The sequence below is a fragment of the Haliotis asinina genome, chromosome 3 (genome assembly GCF_037392515.1).
Source record: "Haliotis asinina isolate JCU_RB_2024 chromosome 3, JCU_Hal_asi_v2, whole genome shotgun sequence".
NCBI classification, from domain to species: domain Eukaryota; kingdom Metazoa; phylum Mollusca; class Gastropoda; order Lepetellida; family Haliotidae; genus Haliotis; species Haliotis asinina.
Genome location: NC_090282.1, coordinates 13783605 through 13808396, shown reverse-complemented (window position 1 = coordinate 13808396; position 24792 = coordinate 13783605). Strand labels below are relative to the sequence as shown.

Genomic DNA, 24792 nt, shown 5'->3' with positions numbered 1-24792 from the left:
GAATTGGTTTTCTGTAAGCAAAGGAATTGAGGCTGGACGTAAACAGTTTGTTCAAGTTTCAGGGAGCACAAACAGCATCGATTTTGAAACGAAAACACCATGTGAACCGATCTATTTAGTACTAGGAACGTGTTGCAAACTACGGCAACCATCTTGTGAGAGACACGATCACAGGTGCTTTCGTATTCACAAAACCCAAGGGTCAGGAGTGAATGCCGTTAGTATTATAGTAAACAAGTATAATTTCCGTATTACATTGACTATCGGAGTGACTCGAAAACAGATAGCATGTCCATTTCCTTTTATTGAATTCCAAAGCTATTACAAATGTGAGCTATGCTTAGATCTGTGCTGTATTCAGACGTTGAGTTCTGGAAGCACTATGAGATATTACAACGGCATAATCTCACTCATGCATCGACAAATAAGTGTACACGTTTACACTCACCTCATGCATAAGGTTAACATACATCACAGCTTTATGACAATGACAAGTGTGTGCGTGTTGGGAAGTCAGAAGACATGCATTATAGTTTTCCGGTATGTCATGATGGTTCTGATAGTAGCGTTTAGTTTAGCAGAACCAGAATCTAAAATGTCCGGAATTGCATTTACGGGTAGGGTATTTGTTTACAGTGTGGCCATCAAGTGTACGCGCAAAACGTTCCATAATAGATATCACTACCCAGTGAGCCCCCAAGAAGTACTGGACCGTGCTTGGGTGTGGTGCAATGATACGAAACCATGTGCAAAATCGAGAAACCTGGACTCTTCGGTGAATATGACACAATGCCAACATTGTGGGGCCGCGCATGCTTACATATGATGCGCAGTCATCCGTGACTGGGCTGTAAAACAGCTGCACCCGGTGTCATCAGTGCATCACCTGAGGCTGATAATCTTTGAACTCAGTGACTATACTTGATGATCTGTATCTCTTCCTTATCTGTACGTTATAGCTCTTATCTGACGTACTTAGCTGTCTGTACACGTTGACCATGACCATATCACAGGTCACAGTACTAGCTGCATTGATTACCTATACAAATTCTATAACCTCGGAATCACCCTGTGTGTCTTTCTGTCGTTATTTCTGAACCATCTGTTTGCATGTCGACAATTTTTACGAAAGTTACTGCTATGCTTTTGCCGAGCCATGGTTACTGTTATTGTTTTCAGCAATTTTTGATAATTATCTCACACTTGTATGTCGTTGGTCTATTTTCATTTGGCCACCATCCTGAAAAGGATTAACAACAACTGTGTCTATACAAGCACAGAGGTCATGCAATGTTGACAAAATCATGCTAGCATTATATAGTTAAGACAACACTGGAACACGGTTCGGTGACAGATGTGTTCTCACCCTTAGCCCGATTCTGTCAAAACTGGTTTGTCATATAGCCAGTGTGGGGTTTTGGTGACTAGTGTTTTTGTTTTGGTAAGATTTGCGCCAGTTGACCTATAGTCTGTATCAACAAAATGCTCAATTAGTGAGATTAGAGAATTTTGTATTATGGTGAGATACACTGATTTTCTATTACACGTATTTGAATTTCATTTTTCATATGCTCTTGTTTGCTTGAACATATTTATTCCGTACTGAAAGGGATTGGGAACAAGTTATGTGATTTATTTAAAGTCCGCCCCCAAAAACTGCATGTAATTGAAAATAGACAGAGGGCAAGGTTCCATCCGCCTACAGCAGTTTTCTGTTACAGCAGTTGCATAATGATAACAAGATGTTTATGTTGATGTACACACTCCATTTATTTTTATTACTGAAGAAATATTTTTCTGGCCATTTATTCAATTGGGCTAAATCATAGTTAAGATTAGCTTCTATCTAGTTTTAATATTTTCCCCGCAACACCAACTGATGTGTCATCGGCAAACATTAAGGTGATACTTAAATAATTTTCAGGTAAATCATTGATATATACATGGAATAAAAATGGACCAAAGACAGACCCCCGAAGAACCCTTGCACTAACATTTACTTCTTTTGATAATGTTCCATTCACAAAGACACACTGTGCTCAAGGCTCAGTATATATTATGCTGAATTTATATGATTGGGTTGGAGTAGGATGAGCAGCAGTAAAACCAGACTGAAATTTATATAAAATAAAATATGTTCATGGAAATGGAAATTTTCCGCATCGTAGAAAACATACAGTTTTTTTATGTTATACAACAAAGAAGCAAAATAATAAATAATAAATACAAGTTTAAAGCAAAAGATTTATGGCATTAAAATATTATGAAAACTGTTGGATAAAAATGTTCATGTATTAATAAACAGGTACAGACTATAGCCATTTGAACAAAGGCTTCAGTGGCTGTTTTCTGACATACGGTTGATATGATGGGTGTTTTACTGATAGGCTGTTGGTAGGTTCGTTCTTGGGTGACGTGCTGGTGATAGGTTACGTGTTTCGCTGATTGATTGTTTTGCTATTTGAAGGTAATGCGGTTTTCTGTCGAACGGCTTGTATGTCACGTGTTTTCTTGTGAAACTGTTGGTAGGCTGGATGTATTGATGATATGCATTTGGTGGGCTGGGTGTTTTGATGATATGCTGTTGGTAGGTTGGATGTTTGTTGATATACTGTTGGTAGGTTGGGTGTTTTGATGATATGCTGTTGGTAGGTTGGATGTTTGTTGATATACTGTTGGTAGATTGGGTGTTTTGATGACATACTGTTCGTAGGTTGGGTGGTTTGATGATATACTGTTGGTAGGTTGGGTGTTTTGGTGATATACTGTTGGTAGGTTGGGTGTTTTGATGACATACTGTTCGTAGGTTGGGTGGTTTGATGATATACTGTTGGTAGGTTGGGTGTTTTGGTGATATACTGTTGGTAGGTTGGGTGTTTTGATGATATACTGTTGGTAGGTTGGGTGTTTTGATGATATAATGTTGGTAGGTTGGGTGTTTTGATGATATACTGTTGTAGGTTTGATGTTTTGTTGACGTACTTTGGGTAGGTTGGACGTTTTGTTGATATACCGTTGGTAAGTTGGATGTTTTGATGATACTCTGTTGTTAGGCTGGGCGTTTTGATGATATAATGTTGCTAGGTTGGGTGTTTTGATGATATACTGTTGTAGGTTTGATGTTTTGTTGACATACTTTGGGTAGGTTGGACGTTTTGTTGATATACCGTTGGTAAGTTGGATGTTTTGATGATACACTGTTGTTAGGCTGGGCGTTTTGATTATATAATGTTGGTAGGTTGGGTGTTTTGATGACATACTGTTGGTAGGTTGTATATTGGTTTTGTTCTACTGTTGGCAGGCTTCAGGTTTCAAGAATATGTGGCTTGCAGGTAGGACGTTTTACCGATACTTGCTTGCAGGCGGTATACTGGATGCTATGCGCATGTGAGGTTAGTTGTTTGGAGCAAGTCAGTAAGTATTGCTTAACACTTCATCAGCATTTTAGGTTTGTTACTTTGCTGATAATAGATTGCAATATGGACCAAAATCTAAACATTCTCAGGCAACATATCTTAAATGGATTTAACCGAAATACCTTAATCTTGCCGAGGGCATGTTGATGTGATGATCAGATAAGCCTTCTTGCAGTTACTCAGCCAGAGAGGTTAGATCAGGTGCATATTTTATGATGGTAATTCAGTTTGTATCAATACGGTACATGACAATGAATGTCCTGTACCAAACAACATCACGCCATCTGTTGTTTGTTATCTTTATTCCCATCAGAGGGGTACAGTTGTTTATGAAATGGTCACGAGTGCAAGTTGACGTCTTTTACGGTTACAGCACAGCACGGACACCGTCAGCATCAGGTCAGTATTTGATAGTGATTCTTTTTTGTCTTTATTTCTGGGGTAACCCATTATTCCTACCGTTCATAGGTATGTTGGTATTGTTCATCTGGTGCGGGTCAGCCGTAACGATCGATATAGTTTCTCTCTTGTACATTTATGATTAGATATGAGGTCAGTGAAGCCATTAAGCAGGCATAAGAGCTGACTTCAGTATTATGTTTGCGTCATTGCAGCTGTCAATGCAAAACACGGTACGCATAATTGCTAGAATATTTGGCTTACATGCCACAATAAACGAAAACAAAATGAAGTCTGTTCTTCAAGATCTGGCATCTACCTATATCACCAATGGCTGCCATGTAATATAGTATAAACATCAATATTTAATAAAACTAGTGTTAAGTGAGAAATAACACTAAACGGCAACGTTTGTTTACACATACTGTATGGACACTCGGTAACTTGGTCAAAGTTGTATATTTACACACAAACACAATAAAAAAACAACACAAAAATCAAGCCATATTTGAGATAAATCTCCTTTCCAAAACTATTCTTCAGTTCATTGGTGTTGTGTGAAAAACTATTTCTTCATTGTTTTCGTCAATCAGAAGTGATTCGATCTCCTTCACACGTTGTATGCTTACCTGAAATATGTCTCGTATTGAAAACGTCAAGCCAGCTGCAGTTATCTCCCTTACCAGTACCCCTGATCTGAAACCAGGAAGCGTGTTTCCCTCACAGTGTTTCTCTCACAGTGTGGACGATCGTTGTGACTTCGAGGGTAAGGAACTTAGTTATTGGCATTTGTATATTACATATTGACTAATGTTACTGATAATTTGTGCTTCAAGGTTGGTCTGGCAACCGCATGATGCACAGTGTGAAACCTCAACCACCTGCTTGAACGCACACATCGCTGGATTCTGCAGAACACAGCCACAAACCGAAGTTAACCACTTTGCAACCTTTTGTGTCAATCAGTTCTATTACTCTGTATACCAACACACATTATGGTTAAGATGGAAAAGGGTTGTCCAAATGAAACAGGTTTTCTGTATAGAAAACATGAAGTCGAAGGATTACCTCCCTCCCCAATATTGATGAGTTTTGACTTAGCTCGAGAGTGAGGAGGTGTGTTCTGTTTTACGCCGCATTTTATAGTTAGTCTGTCAGTGTCACGACAGAGGGCACCGGAAAAGGGCGAGGAGCGACCCTACTACCCAAGAATTTGCTAAATGTGACCATATGCTCAAATGGCGATTTACATTATCTCTTACAGATCTTGTCCCATCTGAAAAAGATGAAACGTAAACGAATATCAGTAAGTTCCCTTGAAGTATAACTTAGCCTGAGAATTTTAGAGAGTGCTCAACAGATGGGCAGTGATATACATGGGCGGATGATATGCGTGTGTGTTAATTACGTGTATACACAATTTTGGAATGTCGTACGGAAGTGTATTCATTGATATTCACGGGGATGCAAGCAGAGCTCCAGATATTTTTTCAAACAATTGAGTATTTACGGCCATGTCTGTTTGTGTACGAGTAATTGCAATTTTTGATTAGTAACTAGCATTTTGCATACTCCCACTAGTTTAAAGAATTCTTTTACACAGAGTTTTTTATTCTTATTGGGTAATTAACTCTCCTAAATATGTAAATATAACTGCCTCTCAATAGACTGAAAGTTGTTATTAATTGTTATGTTGCCAACTAGTTGGCAGCTATTGTTAAATACTCAACATGGAAGTCAAGTGACTATTAGAGTAAACTCCGGACAGTGGCTGTAACAGTATATGAGTAATTTATATAGGCATCGCCTACCATTTGCTAATGCTGTTGTAGAGTCTGGGCGCCTGGACGAATCATATGCAAGCCAGTCTAGTTAATTGAGTAAAGTGCGCAAGGTATTACAGACCTATTGGGTTTAAGTGATTCTTATGTGTTTTTTTTTTTACTCCCAGATTTGTAATTAATTGAGTAAATGTGATTTTTATTGAATAAAATACGGAAACAGACGCATTATCTGGAGCTCTGATACCAGGTAAGGGAAAGTCAGCAGTAATCGGTCGTTGTCGTAAACACCAATCATGAAGCACAGTTTTTGTAAAATAATGGCTGGAATGACTGCTTGTCATTGTTCCCAGCGCTGTGGGTCGTTGCCGATAATAGACGTGACAAGAAGATATTTTATTTACGTGTCACACAAACAAGTAATCGCAAAGTCAGGATAATATAAAGTGTACACCACACGGCCAGTTGGTCTACAAGGCACGGGGTAACTGAGATATCGTGTATGTACTTACATCTTGGGTGAGAACAGTGTGGCAGTTACCAGGGGAGGAACGAACTATTTACGATGCAGCGGCTAGGGAAATAGCTCAACCATCATTATGTATTATGTCCACACGTTGTCCATATTCTGTTAAGCATTGCATCTCGTCCTTTATGTAGCAGCGGTCACAGGGCCTTCTGGCGAAGCTTGGCCAGATACAACCTTGTCCACATGGTCTAAAACCGAACGGACACAATTCGACGTACATATGTTGATATTATGGTAACACCGGTTTGCTAAGCGTAGAATCACACACTGAAATATAGTCCTGATATCCCAGGAATATGAAGTTCTGTCAATACGTGTGATTGCAATAAAATCTGCTGAGGTCAAAGTGCTCATTTGGAAAAGTGCTCAGCGTATAGGAAAAGGTATAGCATAACTCAACCTGCTGGTTTGCATCCTACCACAGGGACTTGTATCGCTTAGAAACAGCGCTCGAAAGACATATATATGTATAGACCATACCCTAGTACTATATAAAAGGAAAGGGATGTAACGAAGAAACCACCCCCTGTTCGATCAAAGTTACATGTCACCGCGTAAAATATTTTTAAGGCAACGTCGAGGCCAACGGATCGAACGCTAGATGATTTCCCTACAAAACGAGCCATAAATGGCCACAATCGGATCATTATTTCAAAAGTTATACTCCACGAATCATCGAAAACAGCTACCTCCGCAATTTCACGCCAAAATCATGGATCACCAAATACGGCGAAAACTCACCTTTTAAATTAGTTTATTAATTCCAGACACGTTGACAGCACCAGCGCTGGGCTGGATTCGATCGGCTGCGGCATTCCGTGGGTCGGAAAACTTATTGCAACACCTACATGTCATTTTCTCGACAGTAAGCAAACATTTTCACCAAAATCGCTGGCAAACCTACTCACTTGTCGGCCATACGTGACCTTGACATTCATTGAACTGAGCAGATCCGCGCAAACAGACTCGGGCCATCCGACTGGCCACTGCCACTGTATATTTTATTTCCCACCAATCGGATGGCCCGAGTCTGTTTGCGCGGATCTGCTCAGTTCAATGAATGTCAAGGTCACGTATGGCCGACAAGTGAGTAGGTTTGCCATACGTGACCTTGACATTCATTGAACTGAGCAGATCCGCGCAAACAGACTCGGGCCATCCGACTGGCCACTGCCACTGTATATTTTATTTCCCACCAATCGGATGGCCCGAGTCTGTTTGCGCGAATCTGCTCAGTTCAATGAATGTCAAGGTCACGTATGGCCGACAAGTGAGTAGGTTTGCCAGCGATTTTGGTGAAAATGTTTGCTTACTGTCGAGAAAATGACATGTAGGTGTTGCAATAAGTTTTCCGACCCACGGAATGCCGCAGCCGATCGAATCCAGCCCAGCGCTGGTGCTGTCAACGTGTCTGGAATTAATAAACTAATTTAAAAGGTGAGTTTTCGCCGTATTTGGTGATCCATGATTTTGGCGTGAAATTGCGGAGGTAGCTGTTTTCGATGATTCGTGGAGTATAACTTTTGAAATAATGATCCGATTGTGGCCATTTATGGCTCGTTTTGTAGGGAAATCATCTAGCGTTCGATCCGTTGGCCTCGACGTTGCCTTAAAAATATTTTACGCGGTGACATGTAACTTTGATCGAACAGGGGGTGGTTTCTTCGTTACATCCCTTTCCATTTATATAGTACTAGGGTATGGTCTATACACATATATGTCTTTCGAGCGCTGTTTCTAAGCGATACAAGTCCCTGTGCATCCTACGTTATAGAGGCCGCGAACAGGCATGTCAGGACGGGGCACATCTAGCAGGCTGAAGGCCCTCACAAGGTCTTCGTTGAAGTCCAAGGAAAAGTTCGCGGAAAGATCGCCGGCAAAACCGACTCCATACTCGCGCCCGAGGAGGCAATTCTCATCAAAAGGTATATACGCCGGGTCACATCTGTCATATATGATGTCATACCATACTATATATACTAGATATACGTTTCCGTGTCTGGAATACAGAAACATTCATGGGGTCTCGATCATTCAGAGATTTGAAAAAGAACTATTTTAATCAGTTTTATAACATTCAAGGTCTTAGAATAACTATGAGAAGGTTTGTGGTAGACTTGTAGTATGTATGGAGGACATCCACATTTAACGCATCAGTGACCAAACTTATGTCCGATGCAAGTCCCCATTTTAGCTGCCATTCTGTGCAGTGTTTAACATTAGCCATGTCGTTGCACGTAACAGCCACAATGTGCTGTGCATAGTCATGTGAAGCCGTTTTCACATGCATTAAGAAGTACTGATTTATGAAATTATTTTCAAGATATCTTGAATGAAAAAAGAGATATCGTCAAAATACATTACGAGACGAATCCAGGGTATCATGAAGCATATCAACGATATCTTGAATTGAATTGGAGATATCTTGAAGTGAATTAGAAGATATCTCCAAGTGGCTAGTAATGTAAATTTTGAAAAATATTTCTTAAAATGTTCAATGATATTTTGAATTGAATTAAAGATATCTTCAAATGACATAACAAGAAACGTGAAGAGATATTTTTCCGTTCATCTCTGTTACTTGTATCATAGATTTCAATAGTTGAATTAGAGACATCTATATTTGATATCTCTAAATGAGTTGCGGCGATGGGTTAAAGCGTTCGTTCATATCCCCGAAGACCCATGTTCGATTCCCACGTGGATACAAAGTGTAACTACGCCGGGATATTGCTAAACGCTACCTAAAACCCACCACACGTACCCATCCTAAGTCCGTTAATGATGTAAGGGGTCTAGGATAAGCCCCGAAACGTCGTGAAAATAAACTCAAGAAGTTGCTATCCATAAAATTGGTCCTGTATTATCCGTTAATGATACCTGTAATGTGTTTTTGGATATGAGCAAATTATTGCAAGAATTCTTGAGCTGGATAGAAGATGTCGTAAATCTGATTTCTTATAAGCTTGCAACAGGTGTAATTGTTATATAGATAGATGAAACATATTTAGAGATCAACAAATATGATGTCTTAATAACATTTGAGGTACCAATATTTATAATTTGGATATCAGAAAGACATTTTCAGTTATTTACAGGTCATATCTTTAACACAATTTCAGATATGTTCAATTTCTTAATAAATGTGAAAACGGCTGTGTATCAGTACGGTCACCTTGTCGCGGACAGGTTTCATTTTAATTGAATAACATAATTCATAGTCATCCGTTCATGATTCAGACCGAATCTTCCAACAACCTGTGGTGCTTTTGTCAAACATGGTGAACAATTCTGCTGTTTGTCATTTTATTCACCACGTGCACGCAATAACGAGAGAATAGGAAATATTCTGCCGTGATCAGTTAAGTGATTTGACATTTCCCCTTTTCCAAACATGGTCCACATTTGAAGTTCACAAGAATAAAATGACTGAATTAATCAAAGCGGAACATATTATCATTTTCACATATTCCCATACTCCCAAGCAGATCCTAAAGGAAAAGCCAGTAAGAAACCTACAGACACAAAAGATCAGAAGACCTCGAACTCGAGTGAAGGGAAAGGTAAACCGTTCGTCAAAGCGGTACCTGATGGACCACCTATTCAACCGATCATTCCGCCAGGAAGATCCGAACTGATAGAAATCATTGAAAATACTCCAGGGTGCCGATCAGGTAGCGAGTTAATGTTGGGTATCTTGGTCATGAAGCTCGAGGGGGCTACTGCTATACTAACGTCTGACAAGGTGAACAAATCTGTGAACGCTTTGTACAGGGAAAGTGGTGAGGAGAGGACGAGTACACTCTCCACGAGTGCTTCTCTAACGAACTTTACTATCATCGAGGACAACCTGGTGGCTGCTGGTACGTACCAACAATTAGTACACATGGGAAATAGTATCGCAACATCTACCATTTTAACCCCCTTTCAGTAAAATATTCAAGTCATAATTTTGTTTGTATGATTATTTTGACCCATACACTATGCACTGCTTTGAACAAAGATGGGTATTTCGTGTAATACGTGTGGCTGTCATTCAGGAAATATTTATTTTCGGAAAAGTGCGCTTACCGCTTGATAATTTGGAAAATATGTATATTTAGTTGTTGATTAGCACATGTGGGGCCTTCTCAATTGAAGGCTGGCCAAAGGGGGCACGTTACTGCTATGCTGAATGCTGGCATGTCACTGTGGGCTAATGCGAGAAACAGTTCACATAGTAATTTTACCGATCATACCGCTTCGTCATAAGTCCGTGATAATGTATGGTATGTACGATCGTCCAAACGCTGCCATCGTTTGGTATTACGAGACATTGGTCAGCAAGGTGTGTGCTGTTCACAATCGATGCGATGAGATATAGCTTTGTGATACTCGTCCTTGATCTCACTGATTGTCATCCATATTTTGTCAGTGGTATAATGCTTCACGTATGTAATTTAAGGCATTTCACCCAAATTAAAAAGTATAAAACTGAACATAAAATGAGAATTATTACACATGAGCAAATGCTGGAGCACTACTGTTCAAATTGTCTATGACTTTTGTTTTGTTTCAGGTGTGTGGTACCAAGACCAAATAATATTTTTTAAAGTATTCCCAGATCTGGATCTACAGCGCACCATTGACACAAAAACACGATACAGCTCTATTGCATTCATGTCCCCATGCACATTAGTTGGAAGTCGTGTCAGAGGGAACTGTGGAGTAGATGTACTAGATATGTCTGGGAATATTCTCAGGAAATTTGACAGTAGCCACTTCAGCAACCCGTACAGCGTGTGCACCTACAACGGCAAGTGTATAGTGGGTGATATGACGAATCACGCGATAATGTGTTTCAACGACATGGGTAATTTGCTGTTTAAGTTCAAACCTAGAGCCGACAGGAAGTTTGTAGGGTTTTTGACAGTGACGTCTCACGGAGGCTACATCTATGCTTCTGATAGAGAAGGCCACAGAGTAGTTCAGTTGACTTCAGATGGGGAGTTTGTGAGAGATGTCCTCACAAAAGAGGATGGTATCGAAGAACCACAAGGTATCTGTGTCACTGATGACAACCTCCTTTATGTCTCAGTGATCAACAGCTACATCAGAGTGTATCGTATTGAATGACATTGTGCTTAGATATGTTCACATTAACAAGACATTGTCAACACGCACCACGTATATATCGGTAACAGACAATGAGCTGTTCTCTTCATAATAACTTTCACCCCAGAAATCTTTATCACCCGTGCCTCTCCAGTGACCTTGCGCTTGCTTTAACAAGATACACATTGAGATAAACAGCAACATGCATGTGCACCGTGTTCGCCTACACGATGCTTGCATAAATCAGGTATACATACAGTTAAGGGAATGTGTCATGATACCACTTCACGTCAGACGCGGAACGAGTTTGTGAAAGAACATTCAGAGCAGACCATTGCAGGTTCAGATGCAGTTCTTTCTACTTGTCTGAAACATATGAATTTACATCATTATATTTCCAAATCGACATAATGTCACTCGATTAGTGTTGCCGCTTTTAGATACTTGGTGTATTTGTATATGGACAGTCAAGTTTGTGATTTATTTAGTAATTAAATCCATAATGAAGAATGTTGATTAGCGAAAACCGCCTTGGATTGAATGGGAAAGCACAATGATGTGAGCATTAACGAAGCGTCTGGAATATCATATTAATATAATATATAGGATGTGCGTCTCAAAACAAAGGCGAGTTGATGACACCTTCTTATCACTTGTAGCCATGGCCTCATAAAATGAAAGATACACCTCATTCTAAGTAAAGGATAATGAGTACTCATCACACGCGGAAGTGAGGTTGTTGCAAATGATATGCGCAGCAATGATCTTGCAGCGAGTTCAATGTAGACGTTGTTTAGTTTAACTTGGCATTGCCTAATGCCGCCACGATTTGCAATGCCTTCATAACGGAAAACAATAGCCAACAGGTCTGTTGGTAGGGGACGAGTGGTCCAGAATATCCTTAAGTTATATGACAATCAACACCTAGTTCCCAAGAATATCACTTACTTGTTATCCCCAGCAACGTGCTTTGCGGGGGTTATAAAAATGCAATGTTCGTCCGTGCACATTTATCTGTTCCGATACACAACTTTAAAACCGTTTAACATTTGTTCATCAAACTTGGCACATAGACAGTAGATAGATCTGTTAGTGTACTGGTGTACTGGTATTCTGAATAAAATATGTTTGGCGTTTCTATGGCAAAAAATTGACTTCGACTGAAGTTGATAGTAGTGCTCTCTTCCGGAGCTCTCTGTTTAATATTTCTTCACCAAACATAGATAGATCTAGATAGATCTAGTGGTGCACTGGTGACCTTTAGTAGTTTCGAAATTCTGAATAAAATATTTTTGCCGTGCCCATGGCAACAATTTTTTACTCCGAATGAAATTGGTGGTAGTGCTCTTTTCCAAAGCAGATCTCTGAATTTCTTCACCAAACTTGGTACACAGCGTGGTCTACCGGTGTCCTGGTGCCTTTTGGTAATTTGTGAATTCTGATTAAAATATTTTGGCATTTCCATGGCAACAAGTTTGATTTAGACTGAAATTGGCGGTTGTGATCCTTTCAGGAGCTGAACTTTTAAACTTTTCATTACTCTCCTTCCATTTTTCTTGGAAGAAAAGACATATTCATGAAGGATATTTGCCGTTGCGGGGGATATTGATGGCGTTGTCTTCTTCTTGTTTGTTGCCTTTATACCCATTACTGGAATAGTGTTGTTTAATAAAGTACCAGGCTTACAAGCTGAAACTGACAAGTACAATACAACTATTGGTATTTTCTGCAAATCATTGTAAGTCCAAAGAGTAATTATTACATACTATGGTTTGTATAACACTTTAATGTTCCATCTGTTGCCCATTATCATACATGTTATATGTATTTAGTGCTATTTGTACATCGTAATTTAAAACCTCACCATAATATGCAATGCTACCATGCTCCATAAACGGCTTGTGTGTTTTTTTACATGTCACTGCGTGTTTTATACATGTATCCTTTGTTACTCGTGAAAATGGGAAATAAAAAGACAAATAAAGAAAAGCGTACAAGTTGATTTCTTTATGGTTAGCCATAACGGTAGAAAGAAAGACACTGCGAACAACTGGTGTCTTCACTATTTGATATTGATTCTAAAACACTTGTCCATCATATAGTCGGATTTATTCAGTCGACTTTAGTCTAGGGTTTTTTGAATAAGGAAAACCTATGTCCTCTGTAGTTTATGCATGCTTTTCAATCATTATATTTACAAACAGTTGAAATATGTTTGTTGGAATAAGGACATCCAGTTTAGGTAAGTTTAGGTGTATTTAATTTATTATATCGGTCGTGTGGTAAATCGATCACTCACAGACCTTGGTTTGTTTCTGCTCATTTTGGGTAGTATTTATGAAGCCCTTTCCTGGCCAAACGCCGACGATTCCCCAAAATAATCTGTGCTTCACATACTCAATAACACCCGGAAATTGGCCACATGATGTGTATCTCTTAGGTGTACATGTGTTATATAGCTAAATATTGCTTCCGTTCATCGGTAGATTAGTCGGTGAGACAGTCCCTGAACCACATTATTTTCCCTACAACCTAGCCGTCCCTACAGTGCTAAGGCTCTAAATAAAGCAAGTCTAGATTTTTACAGAATAATCTCCGGTCGGCCTTGCGCTCCTTTTCAATTTAAAATATGTTTGTTTGTTACAGTCAAAATTATATATTCAGAGACTAAGCATTTGTCTATCGGCAGATCAGTAGTGTTCATCTGGTTGAGGTCAGCCACTACTGTCGATTCATGAATGCATAAGAGGTTCATGAAATTGTCATTGTAAAGGTAGTCATTCATTCATGGGAGCTGAGGCCATAGCAGCTATAAACGCAAAAACAATATTCAAAATTAATGATATTATTTGTATATTTTTTTTAGTTTACCTAATATGCACACAATAAACGAGATCCATGAAGGTCGGGGGTAGAATAGGCCATCAACAACCCATGCTTGCCACAAAAGGCGACTATGCTTATCGTAAGAGGCGACTAACGGGTTCGGCTGGTCAAGTTCTCTGACTTGGTTGACACATGTCATCCGTTCCCAATTGCGCAGATCGATGCTTATGCTGTTGATCACTGGACTGCCTCGTACAGATTCGATTATTTAGAGGCCACCGTAACATAGCTGGAATATTGCTGAGTGCGGCCTAAAAACTAAACTCATTCCCTCACAATAAACGAAAACGTATTGAAGTCTGTTCGTTAAGACCTGTTACCTGGCTTTATCCCATTCCCATTACTTTATCAATCATATATGTGTATATAAACTAATAATTGATAAATCTGGTATCAAGTCAGAAGTGACACTAAAAGACAACACTTGTTTACGTACACTGAATGGAAAATCAGTAACTTGACAAAGGCTATAATACGGTTACTATTTACACACAAACACCGTCAAAAGACAAAAATCAAGGCATATTTTCCAAACAAAATGTTGTGTAAAAGACAGTGTACCTGCAATCACTCGAGGCAAAAACCTATACGTTAATCCACTGAATAGCAAATGGGTTACCTGATCATATTTAATATCTATGTTTCGATTTCGGACAGTATGACAATTATGACGATGTGGGATTTGGAATTTGTTATAGTGGTTATTACAACCCTCAAATCATGATGGCTGAATAATCATCTGTGTGGTTCGATCTTCATCACAGGATTTAACATTACCTGAAACGTGGATAGTCCTAAGCCAGCTGTAGTTACCTCCCTTACACAAGCACCTCGCTCTGAAACGTGGTAGTATGTTTCTCCCATAGCGTGGACAAAGGCTGTGACTTCAAGGGTAATGACCTTAGTTATTGGCATTTATATTCAACCTATTGACTCATGTTAGAGAGAATTTGTACTTCAAGGGTTGCTCTGGCAACCAAATGATGTGCAGCGTGAAAACTCAAACGACATGCTTGAACGAACACATTACTGAATTCAGCCGACTTTGCCCACGAACCGACCCTAACCACTTTTTCACCTGCTATTCTGTTCTGTTACTCTGTGTACCAAAACACATTGTAGTAACGACAGCTTGCTTTCACTGATGAAAAACTTACAATCTTACTAAAAGTTTTAGCTCTGTAAAAACTCATGAAAATATAGTTAACTGATTACGTCCCTTCCCAATATCGTCAACTTTGACGACGTGCATCTTTGCAAGTGAGTGGAGAAGTATTGTTTTGACGCCTTTGTGCTCTGGCAATGTCACGGGGAAGGTGGTGATGGTGATTTGTGAAATGATTACTACAGTCATTTAGTGGCACTGTACCCATGGGGTCGCTGCTGATGTTATGAAATAATGGTGTGATTGGCCGAGTATCACGTATTGAAAGCTCGTTGTGATATTCCTGACACACTTCGTACTCTCTATACGTATGTTTGTATCAAGACCCACTGAAGTCAATGAATCCATTTTTTCCTAGAAAATGCTGCATGTACCTAACTGACCCAGATGATTTGTCCCCTACATTTTAGAGGCGAACTCAAGCATGTCAGGACGGCGCACATCTAGCAGACTGAAAGCCCTCAGAGGATCCTCGTTGAAGTCCCCAGAAAAGACCTCGACAAAACCGACTCCATACTCGCGCCAGGGAAGGAAATGCATATCAAAAGGTATATTCGACAACATAGGTTCAAACATGTGAAATCATATATCGTAGCGTAGCGTATCCTGTCCAGTCCAGTCCAGTCCAGTCCAGTCCAATCCTGTCCTGACCTACTGCCACATGCCATTCATCGTGGTCTCGACAGCGTTAGAAAAAATGTTGACCAAGTTTGCAGCATTCAAGGTATTAGGAAAACATCAGAATGTTTTGTGGTAGGCTCGGAGAGGACATACTCAAATTCGATGCATCAGTGGCCAAAATCATGTCCATATCTTGACATGACCAAATCATCTCCTTAATCTGTCCTGTCATACCGTGGTTTTTTTTCAGATTTAGCATTTGATGTGTAGCTGCCCGTAGCACGGACGGACATCCATACGCTCACCACGTTTTATTATAAGTTGACTGTAATTAATAAACACGTAATTCAGACATGATCGTATTTCACATTGTGATAATGTCAGAGGTCGCTTATGGTCAAGGTATAGGGTTGGTCGCATTTATTCACCACGTAGAAATGAAAGAAATGGATAGATTCTTCCATGATCGTCAGCGTATTTCTACACTTCCAAGCTTGAAGATCCTGATTGCAACTGGTCTTCAGCAGCCTATGCTAAATGTAAGAGGCAACGGAAGGGATAGGATGTTAGGCTGGCTAACTTGTATGACACATGTCTTCGTATCCAAGGTGTCTAGATCGATGCTGATGAAATCGTCCCCTTAATTGTCTGGTCGAGACCATTGTCATGCAGCACAAACAACATCTCAAACCAAGACTAATAATAAGACAATTAGATTGTGGCGTTTGGTTTTATGGTAGAGATGTGGAGGGTATTGTTAAGTTTGATCCTGCGGGGTATCGCTGGAATATTGCTTAAAGCGGCGTAAAAGCATACTCAGTCTAAATTTGATGCCTCAGTGACAAAAGTGGTGTCCTATGAAATTCCCTGTTTTGACTTGTACAACACGTTCCCGGAAGATTTAAGCTGAACAGCTGACAAGACTTTGCATGTGTTGTGACGAGTGCTACCTTTCTGCTAACACCTGGTATCATCACTATTCCGTGATGAATTATAAACACATGCTCTGTCATCGTATCGCACTACAAATGGATTGTCTAGTTCAGACACGATTTGTTCACTACGTACACCTGGAATATTGCTGTCACAAATATATACTCACAATATAGTCACACTTGTACAATCGACTTCTTTTATTAGAGATTTCTTATGGATGTCCATCATAGGGAAAGGTTTTGTTGGTTCTGCTCGTCAAGTCGTGCTGTTTTATGGTTTGGCGTATCTTAGCATCATGATAGTCTGAGGCACAAGCACCTAAAATTGTGTGAATCGACTCGAGTGAATCGCAAAATGAATCGCTGGATTATAAGGTGCAGACTTGATTATTTCATATGGCGCTAAAATCCCGTATTGTACTTGTAAGCAACACTGAATACTTTAACCCTCCCTAGAGCTGCAGGAACCAGGAAACCAGATTTTCTTAACTGAATTACTCCAACTTAATGAATTCTGATTCACTTACTCCCATACAGATCCTGATGGAAAGGCCAATAAGAAACCAACTGGCACAAAACATCAGAAGTCCACGAACTCGACTAAAGGCAACGGTACGCAGTCCAGCCAAACGTTACCTGTACCACCCATTCATCCAACCACTGTGCCAGAGAGATCCGAACTTGTAGAAATTATTGAAAATACTCCAGGATGCCGATCTGGTAGCAAGTTAATACTGGATATCTTGGTAATGACATTCCAGGGTGGTACTGCTATACTGACATCTGACAGAGACCACAAATCTGTGAACGCTTTGTACAGGGAAGCGGGTGAGGAGAGAACGAGCAGACTCCGCACGAGTCAGTGTCCGACGAACTTCACAGTAATCGAGGAAAACCTGGTGGCTGCTGGTAGGTACTGTTAAATCGCGAGTTTGAGGAATCAGCTCGCTTGGCAGCTAGGAGATGTAACTATACCAACCCACACACAACACGAGATCCTGAGTGAATAATCAAGGGGTTTATTACGCCACAGTCACAGGATCATTTGTTACACAATCATTCGATAATAGTGTGGGTACAATCATAGTTATCAATCAGCTTTCAAAGACTATAAACATCATATACAGATTCGTTTTACACTCTATATTAATAACGACACACATTCAAACGTATACAACGTAATCTCGTCGTTAAATACTGTATACATCAAGCCAGAGGGCGTTTTTACAATCTACATAGTACATAGTTACAAAACAGAATAGTATGCACAACGTAATACAATAGATAACATTTGCTAGACAGCCACACCCTGATTTGTGACTGTCATCCTCATTATATGCCTATTCCAGATATCTCGGATAATCGCGTTTACAGATAAAACTTACAATAATGCTGTTATTGTGAACCTTTGATTATGTCATTTAGAAGGACCATGGCATCGATGGCCAGTCGTGAGTATGCCACGAAGGCATATGTGGCACGCACGTGATTTGACCAGTGTGAACTGCAAACAGCCGTAGAGACAGATACATGCATTGCATCTTGGTTCTGTTAGCTTAAGAGATACTGGTGACGGATTAAGTTTGATACTCGTTATCACTGTGGCCCTTGACAGGTTTGACATTGCAGAATGTGCTCAGTTGGTCTGTAAATTTCCAGTTTTCAATAACACACACCGTTATAAAATATTGGTAAAATTTTGCCCAATTTTCCCATGTTAATAGTACCAACAATATTAACGACAGCAATCTATGTACACAGAAAAGGTTTTGGCAACATTGCGATTTTAACCCCCTTTCAGCATTTATGTTTGTATTGTACTATGTTTGTGTGATTATTTTGTGACGCACAATAAATGGATTTTAGGCATGCGTCAGATACAACCAAATATGAGCATCACGTGTAATACAAGTATCTGTAAATATCAAGTTTCAGAAAACTGAAAGTTGAAAGTTATTGGTATGTGGAATGGTGGCATGTCACTGAGGGTTATTGCAAGAGTTGCTCCTCCATCAACTATCAACCCTTCTGAGAATCACAAAACTTTATCCTCACATATCAAGTGGCTTGTTTAGCACAGAGTGGCCTTCAGATTGTCGTCTTTTTGCCCCAGACAACAAGGCAGAATTAGGAGTTTAATTGTTATCAAACACGATGTCACGGGAGGTCATGGAGAAAGGTCCACTGATAGGGCAAAAGTCGTTTTTTTTCATTCATGACTGATGACCGAGCCTCTGCTTTCGCAGAAATACAGCACGTGCACAACGGAATATCTTACTGCAAGTTCCGTTTGACCTGGTTCATTTGTGCACACGCTCAGTCATCATGGACGATAAAGCAGGGCCAACGTCCATGTGACGTTTGCCGCCAGGAGCCCGTAAGTGCAAGGAGCATATTTGAGGCATATTGAGGAATACGCAAGAGGGATTGAATACTGACTCGGGAATCATTGGAATCGGTTTTCCATCAAGAACAGAATGCATTACCTCAACAGCGAAGTCAGCGCCGGATAGTAACAGAGGAGGGTCACGTATATACATGAATTGCTGTTACATCATATAATGACACCGTGTTCAGTCATTGATGTTCATTTGGTATCTTTGCTTGTACCATGTTTGCTTCTCTGCACAAACTATATGTTTAAGATCATTCTGCTTTGTAGTTGTTCTTTGAGGGCAAGGGCCATCATATGTATACCGTTGCTGCAAAGCCAGGAACAGACGGATCATGGTTTGTCACCTGTAGCACGACCAGCCGCGGGTATATCAAACGGGGCCTTAATCGCCCTTATTCTGATTCATGGTTGGTCAGCAACATGCCCGTGGTACAATGCTAAACGAATTTCATTTAGGACTGTCTTACTGACTGCGTTAACAAGTAAATGTAAAACTACAGTAAAATGGGAATTATTACTCATGAGCAAATACTGGAGCACTACATTTCGACGTTTTTGTTTCAGGTGTGTGGTCCCAATCCAAAATAGTATTTTTCAAAGTATTCCCAGATCTGGACCTACAGCGCACAGTTGACACTCAAATGCAATACAACTCTATTGCATTCCTGTCTCCAGAAACATTGATTGGAAGTCATGTCATTGGAAATGGTGGTGTGCACGTATTGGATATGTCTGGGAATTTTCTGAGGACATTACAGTTTAACAGTAGCTACCTAAGCGAACCGTACAGCATATGCACCTACGACGGCAACTGCATAGTTGGGGACTTAAAGAATCACGCGATAACATGTTTCAACCAAACGGGGAATATACTGTTTACGTTTCAACCAGTCGACAAGAAGTTCAAAGGACTGCTGACAGTGAAGGCTCACAGAGGTTACATCTATGCTTCTGACAGAGAGGGCCACAGAGTAGTTCAGTTGACTGCGCATGGGAAGTTTGTGAGAGATGTCCTAACAAAAGAGGATGGTATCAAAGAACCACAAGGTATCTGTATCACTGATGACAACCTCCTCTATGTATCAGTGTTCAAGAGCTACATCAGAGTGTATCGTATTGAATGACATTGTGCTTACATATGTTAACATTAGAGAGATACACACTAGGACATACAGCAGCATCTGTGTGTACTCTGTCGCTTGCAATTGTGCTTGCATAAACAGGTTTACAGGTAGTTCAGGCAGTGTACCATTATATTACTGATTCGAGGACCACACGTTGTCAGATGCTGTACGAGTTCAGAACCGGCCCTATGTAGGTTCAGAAGCGGGCCTTTCAATTTGTCCGCAAAAATATGATTTTACGTATATTTCCAACCGACAGAATGTGACTTGGTTACAGTAGTGCAACTTTTAGATAATAAATGCAGTTGTATTCGGGCCGCCAAATTTGTGATTTATTCACAGTCATTAAATGAAAAATGTGGACTAGCGAAGAGCAGTTTATACATGAACGGGAAAATACAGTGAAGCATTATTGAAGCGCCTAGACAATCTAAAGGAGATACGACTCCAGACACAAGGGATCAAACTGATGACACTCGTACGTATTACTTATTAGGAAGCCAAGAGCCCACAATATGAAAATGTATGCCTCACGCCAAGTAAGGATAACTGGAAATAGATACACACTTTGCGCAAATGTGAGCGTTATTACTTTTCAGCATCCTAATAATGGTTGAATGATGGCCCAGAACCCAGAACACATTGCACACAGAAGCGAGGTTGATGTAGATGTTAGGGGCACCAACAATCGTAACCACGGGATGGGAAACTTCAAAGTAGACATTTCGTAAGGAGTCTCGTGTAATACCGCCGTGATTAGCGACACATTCATAGCAGCCCCAATGGCCAACAAGTATGTTTGTGGTTGAACAAGTGCTCCGTATTCCTTTTGCAAACGACAAAATGCTGTCCAGGTCCGTGAAAGTGCTAGAATTAATGATGATATCCAGTGCAATTGTGTGGCCTCACTTTGTATGACAGATGGATCGGCTGAATGTGTCTTGGCATGAGTTTTTCCAGACGCAATTGCTCTTAAATAGGACGTACAGCATCAATGTGTTGGGCGAATACATGGTGCGAACCTGTGTATTTCACGATTCACTACCCATTATATACTCGGCGTCATTAATAAAGGGTCAAACTATTAGTAACTCTATTTCCCAAAAGATTGAAAATTTTCGTTTTTGTTCGAAATATATGCAACTGAATGTTCTACAAACGTTTTAACAGGGTGGAAAAAGAGATCAAGCAGTTGAAATGTCATTATCCCGTTCTTTCTGTTACAAATGGCACAAATGGGTGGGGGCTACTTCATACAACTGCTCTTTGTTCGTGTTGTTTGAAGGTGATATCTGTCTGTAGGTCACGATGTGTGTGTGTGTGTGTGTGTGTGTGTGTGTGTGTGTGTGTGTGTGTGTGTGTGTTAATCTTTACATGTATAATGATGTCTAAAATTACTTCTTTCCATTATACCGAAGGTGAGGGTCGTGCTGATGATATAAACACTGGTTTGCTTGGCATATACTCACGTACGGAAAGGAACATGTAGTTAGATTATGGCATAGTGGTGGAGGGCATTTCGAAATTAAGTATAGAAGAGAAGATTTTGCCGAGAATACTACCCTATAAGTATCGGGATTATCAAAGTCAAAGTCCGATTGGTTTAAGGAGAACAATTGCATATTTGACGAGACTGTGCATATGTGTATGTCGCGAACATCTGATATCATCGACTAACGGTAAAGGTAAAACTTCCAGCAAAACCTCGCGTGATGTACCCCCTGTGCAACCCGGTGGCTGCTGGTACAAACTGTCAGAACACACAGCAAAACTCCTCAACGTTTAGAAATACATTCATGTTATAATTATGTTTCTTTGTATAATTACTTATACATTGCTACGAACAAAAGGTGGGCATCTTGCGCAATAGGAACGAGAAGGATCTGTGCACATAAACAGTTTAAGTTTAACTCCCTTTCAGCATTAATGTTTGTATGTTTGTGTGCTTGTGGTATTATTTTATCACCCACCATACGTGGGTTTTAGACATTCATCAGCCATGATCACAGTTCAGTATCATGTGTAATACATATCAAGCTTCAGTAAACTGTTCTTACAACTCGGTAACTCCATCGACTTCGTTGTTGATAAATACTAAGGGGCATACTCAACTGACAACTCAAATATAGAACGTTATTGGTATGTGCAGTGATGTCATGTCACAGGAAGTATTGCGAGAGACGTTGGTTGTCATTCATCAACTCTCAGGGGACTGGCCACAAAACATCAGTCAGTTAACGGATCGCCAGCGTACAGGCTGACCACACGTGTCAGCACTTGAGGACAGAATGGCCCGTCTCAGACTCACAAGACGTCCGTTCAGGTCAAATGTTTTGTTGTTTTTTTAAATCAGAGCTGCTTCCACATCGTCTGTTGTCCCAACAGAACGATCCGAAATTGCCTAAAAACATATCACAGGGGCCTTGTTCTCCCCAAAGCACAAGAACGTCACGGGGATTAGAGGTCAAGGGATAAGCTCCACTGGTTTGGCGAAAGACCGTTTTATTCATTCATGACTGATGGCCGACCTTCTATTAGCTGCTGCAGAAACACTGTATATATACAACGGAATATCATGATTGTAAACTTGACCTTGTCACGATCGGACAAAATCGGAATGGACAATGGTACATCACTGACACACAAGACACATCTGTTGTACCACATTTACTTTACCTACCTCTGAACATTCGTCATGGACGACGAATCGAGGCAACGTAACGTGTATGAGTTTTGCAGCTTCTTACGCCAGGAGTCCAGATCTTCCTTGCATGGAGCATATTTGAGACTTTTGGGGCCACAGATCTAGAGTACGCACGGAGTATAGATGAGGTGAGGTAAAATGGGGTTTAACGTCAACCTTAATTTCACACTTGAGAACATTTCGCTCATATGACGAAGTGCATGTGAGGCTGTGTCTACTTGCCCAGACTAGATCTGATTTTATAGAGCGAGCTCACTGAGATACCATGCCTCAGGTAAGCATGAATACCCCATTCAGACAACTCATAATGACTCCGAGGGGACCGTTCCTTTTTGAACCAATTGCTCTTACCACTACTGGGTGGAGGTGCTAGAGGGGGGTTGAGTACTAAATCGAGATGTATTGGCCTGGAAAAGAGGACATCATGATGCCATGACTGAGTATCGCTACTGGCCGCCTTGAAGCTGGGGAGTGTGTGAACAGGACAGTTGTCGCCCCTGTTTTGAGGCACTTCCATCAGCGCAATCGATTGGTCAGTGTCGTAGCGTCCGTGACTGGAACCTTAGAACTTGAGGCGTGTCTGGTTTAGTGATGACTTACGATTTCTTCTTCATCGACGAGACGGAAGACAACATGTGTACCGATGGAGATTTGAACGTTTTGCCAATGATTGCATTCTACAAGTGGGCAGATTCGTTGGAGCCAGTGTCATGGTGTGGGGAACAAATATCCAGCACACAAGGATCTGATTTAGAGGTGGTTCGTGGGAATGTTAGAGCACATTGGTGCATCAACGAAGCCCTTGCACATCACATACTTCTGATTATGGACCGACCGAAGGAGCTGTTTTAGACAGAACAATGGTTACGGTCTTCTACCGTGCCAATTCTAACGGAATTGCCTTGTCATGGCCTTCCCGATCATCAGATCCAAACCCGATAAAACATCTTTGGAATATTCTATGAGGGTATGATGATTCATAGAATAAGTTAAATCGGGGTGCCATATTCATAATATGAAAGCTATGAGATGTTGCGATTCATTTTTAATGTGTATTTAATCATTTATTCTTCACACCGATCCTTAAACAAAGGGCCATCATATGCATACCGTTGCTGCAAACCAGGATGAAATGCATCGGGGTTTCACACCTCCCGTACGACCAGCCGTTTCATTGTCACAAGGCCGAGAGATCCGTTCCACAAAATTATTTTAGCTCTTCGTCCCTAGTCCGTGTTTATGTATGGAGGCAAAAGGCCATTGTTCAGTCGACAAGCGATATGATACGACTCATTCTGATCCATAGTTTGTCAGACTCATGCCCTTGGAATAATGCTTAACATGTATGATTTAGGGTTTTGCTGCCGGATAAAAATGTGAACCTACAGCAAACTGAGAATTATTACACATGGGCAAATGCTGGAACATTACATTTCACATGTTAATGACATTTTATTTTTGGTTTCTGGTGTGTGGTACTAAGATCAAATGATATTTTGAAAAGTATTCATAGAGCTGGATCTGCAGCTTAATACTGACACAACAACTACATACAGCTCTATTGCATTCCTGTCCCCAGTCACATTAGTTAGAAGTCATGTTAGGAGGAATGGTGCAGTGGACGTACAGGATGTGTCTGGTAACGTTCTGAGGACATTTGACAATAGCCACTTCAGCCACCCGTACAACGTGAGCAGCTACATCGGCATTTGCTTTGTGGGAAACCACGCAAGAATGTTTTTC

At 40.5% G+C, this 24792-nt stretch overlaps 1 protein-coding gene across 2 annotated transcripts; it reads left to right on the top strand.

Annotated features, from left to right (window-relative positions):
- The first annotated feature begins 4487 nt into the window (after positions 1-4487).
- On the top strand, positions 4488-20661 carry LOC137277502 (E3 ubiquitin-protein ligase TRIM56-like). Of its 2 annotated transcripts, XM_067809257.1 has the most exons (5): positions 4488-4581; positions 7900-8050; positions 15681-15818; positions 17364-17735; positions 19786-20661. In XM_067809257.1, the coding sequence occupies exons 2-5, from the start codon at positions 7915-7917 to the stop codon at positions 20343-20345; spliced, it is 1206 nt and encodes a 401-aa protein (XP_067665358.1). In that variant the 5' UTR covers positions 4488-4581; positions 7900-7914; the 3' UTR covers positions 20346-20661. The 2 variants fall into 2 exon arrangements, with proteins under 2 accessions (XP_067665358.1, XP_067665359.1); XM_067809258.1 differs by lacking the exons at positions 15681-15818; positions 17364-17735; positions 19786-20661 and adding exons at positions 9614-9988; positions 10684-13208.
- Positions 20662-24792: the final 4131 nt, after the last annotated feature.

Excerpts from the sequence above, each read along its gene's own strand:
- LOC137277502 (XM_067809257.1), top strand. The coding sequence starts at position 7,915 with ATGTCAGGACGGGGCACATCTAGCAGGCTGAAGGCCCTCACAAGGTCT. Across the intron at positions 8,051-15,680 it reads GAGGCAATTCTCATCAAAAG|AGGCGAACTCAAGCATGTCA; the intron begins GTATATACGCCG and ends CCTACATTTTAG. Across the intron at positions 15,819-17,363 it reads AAGGAAATGCATATCAAAAG|ATCCTGATGGAAAGGCCAAT; the intron begins GTATATTCGACA and ends ACTCCCATACAG.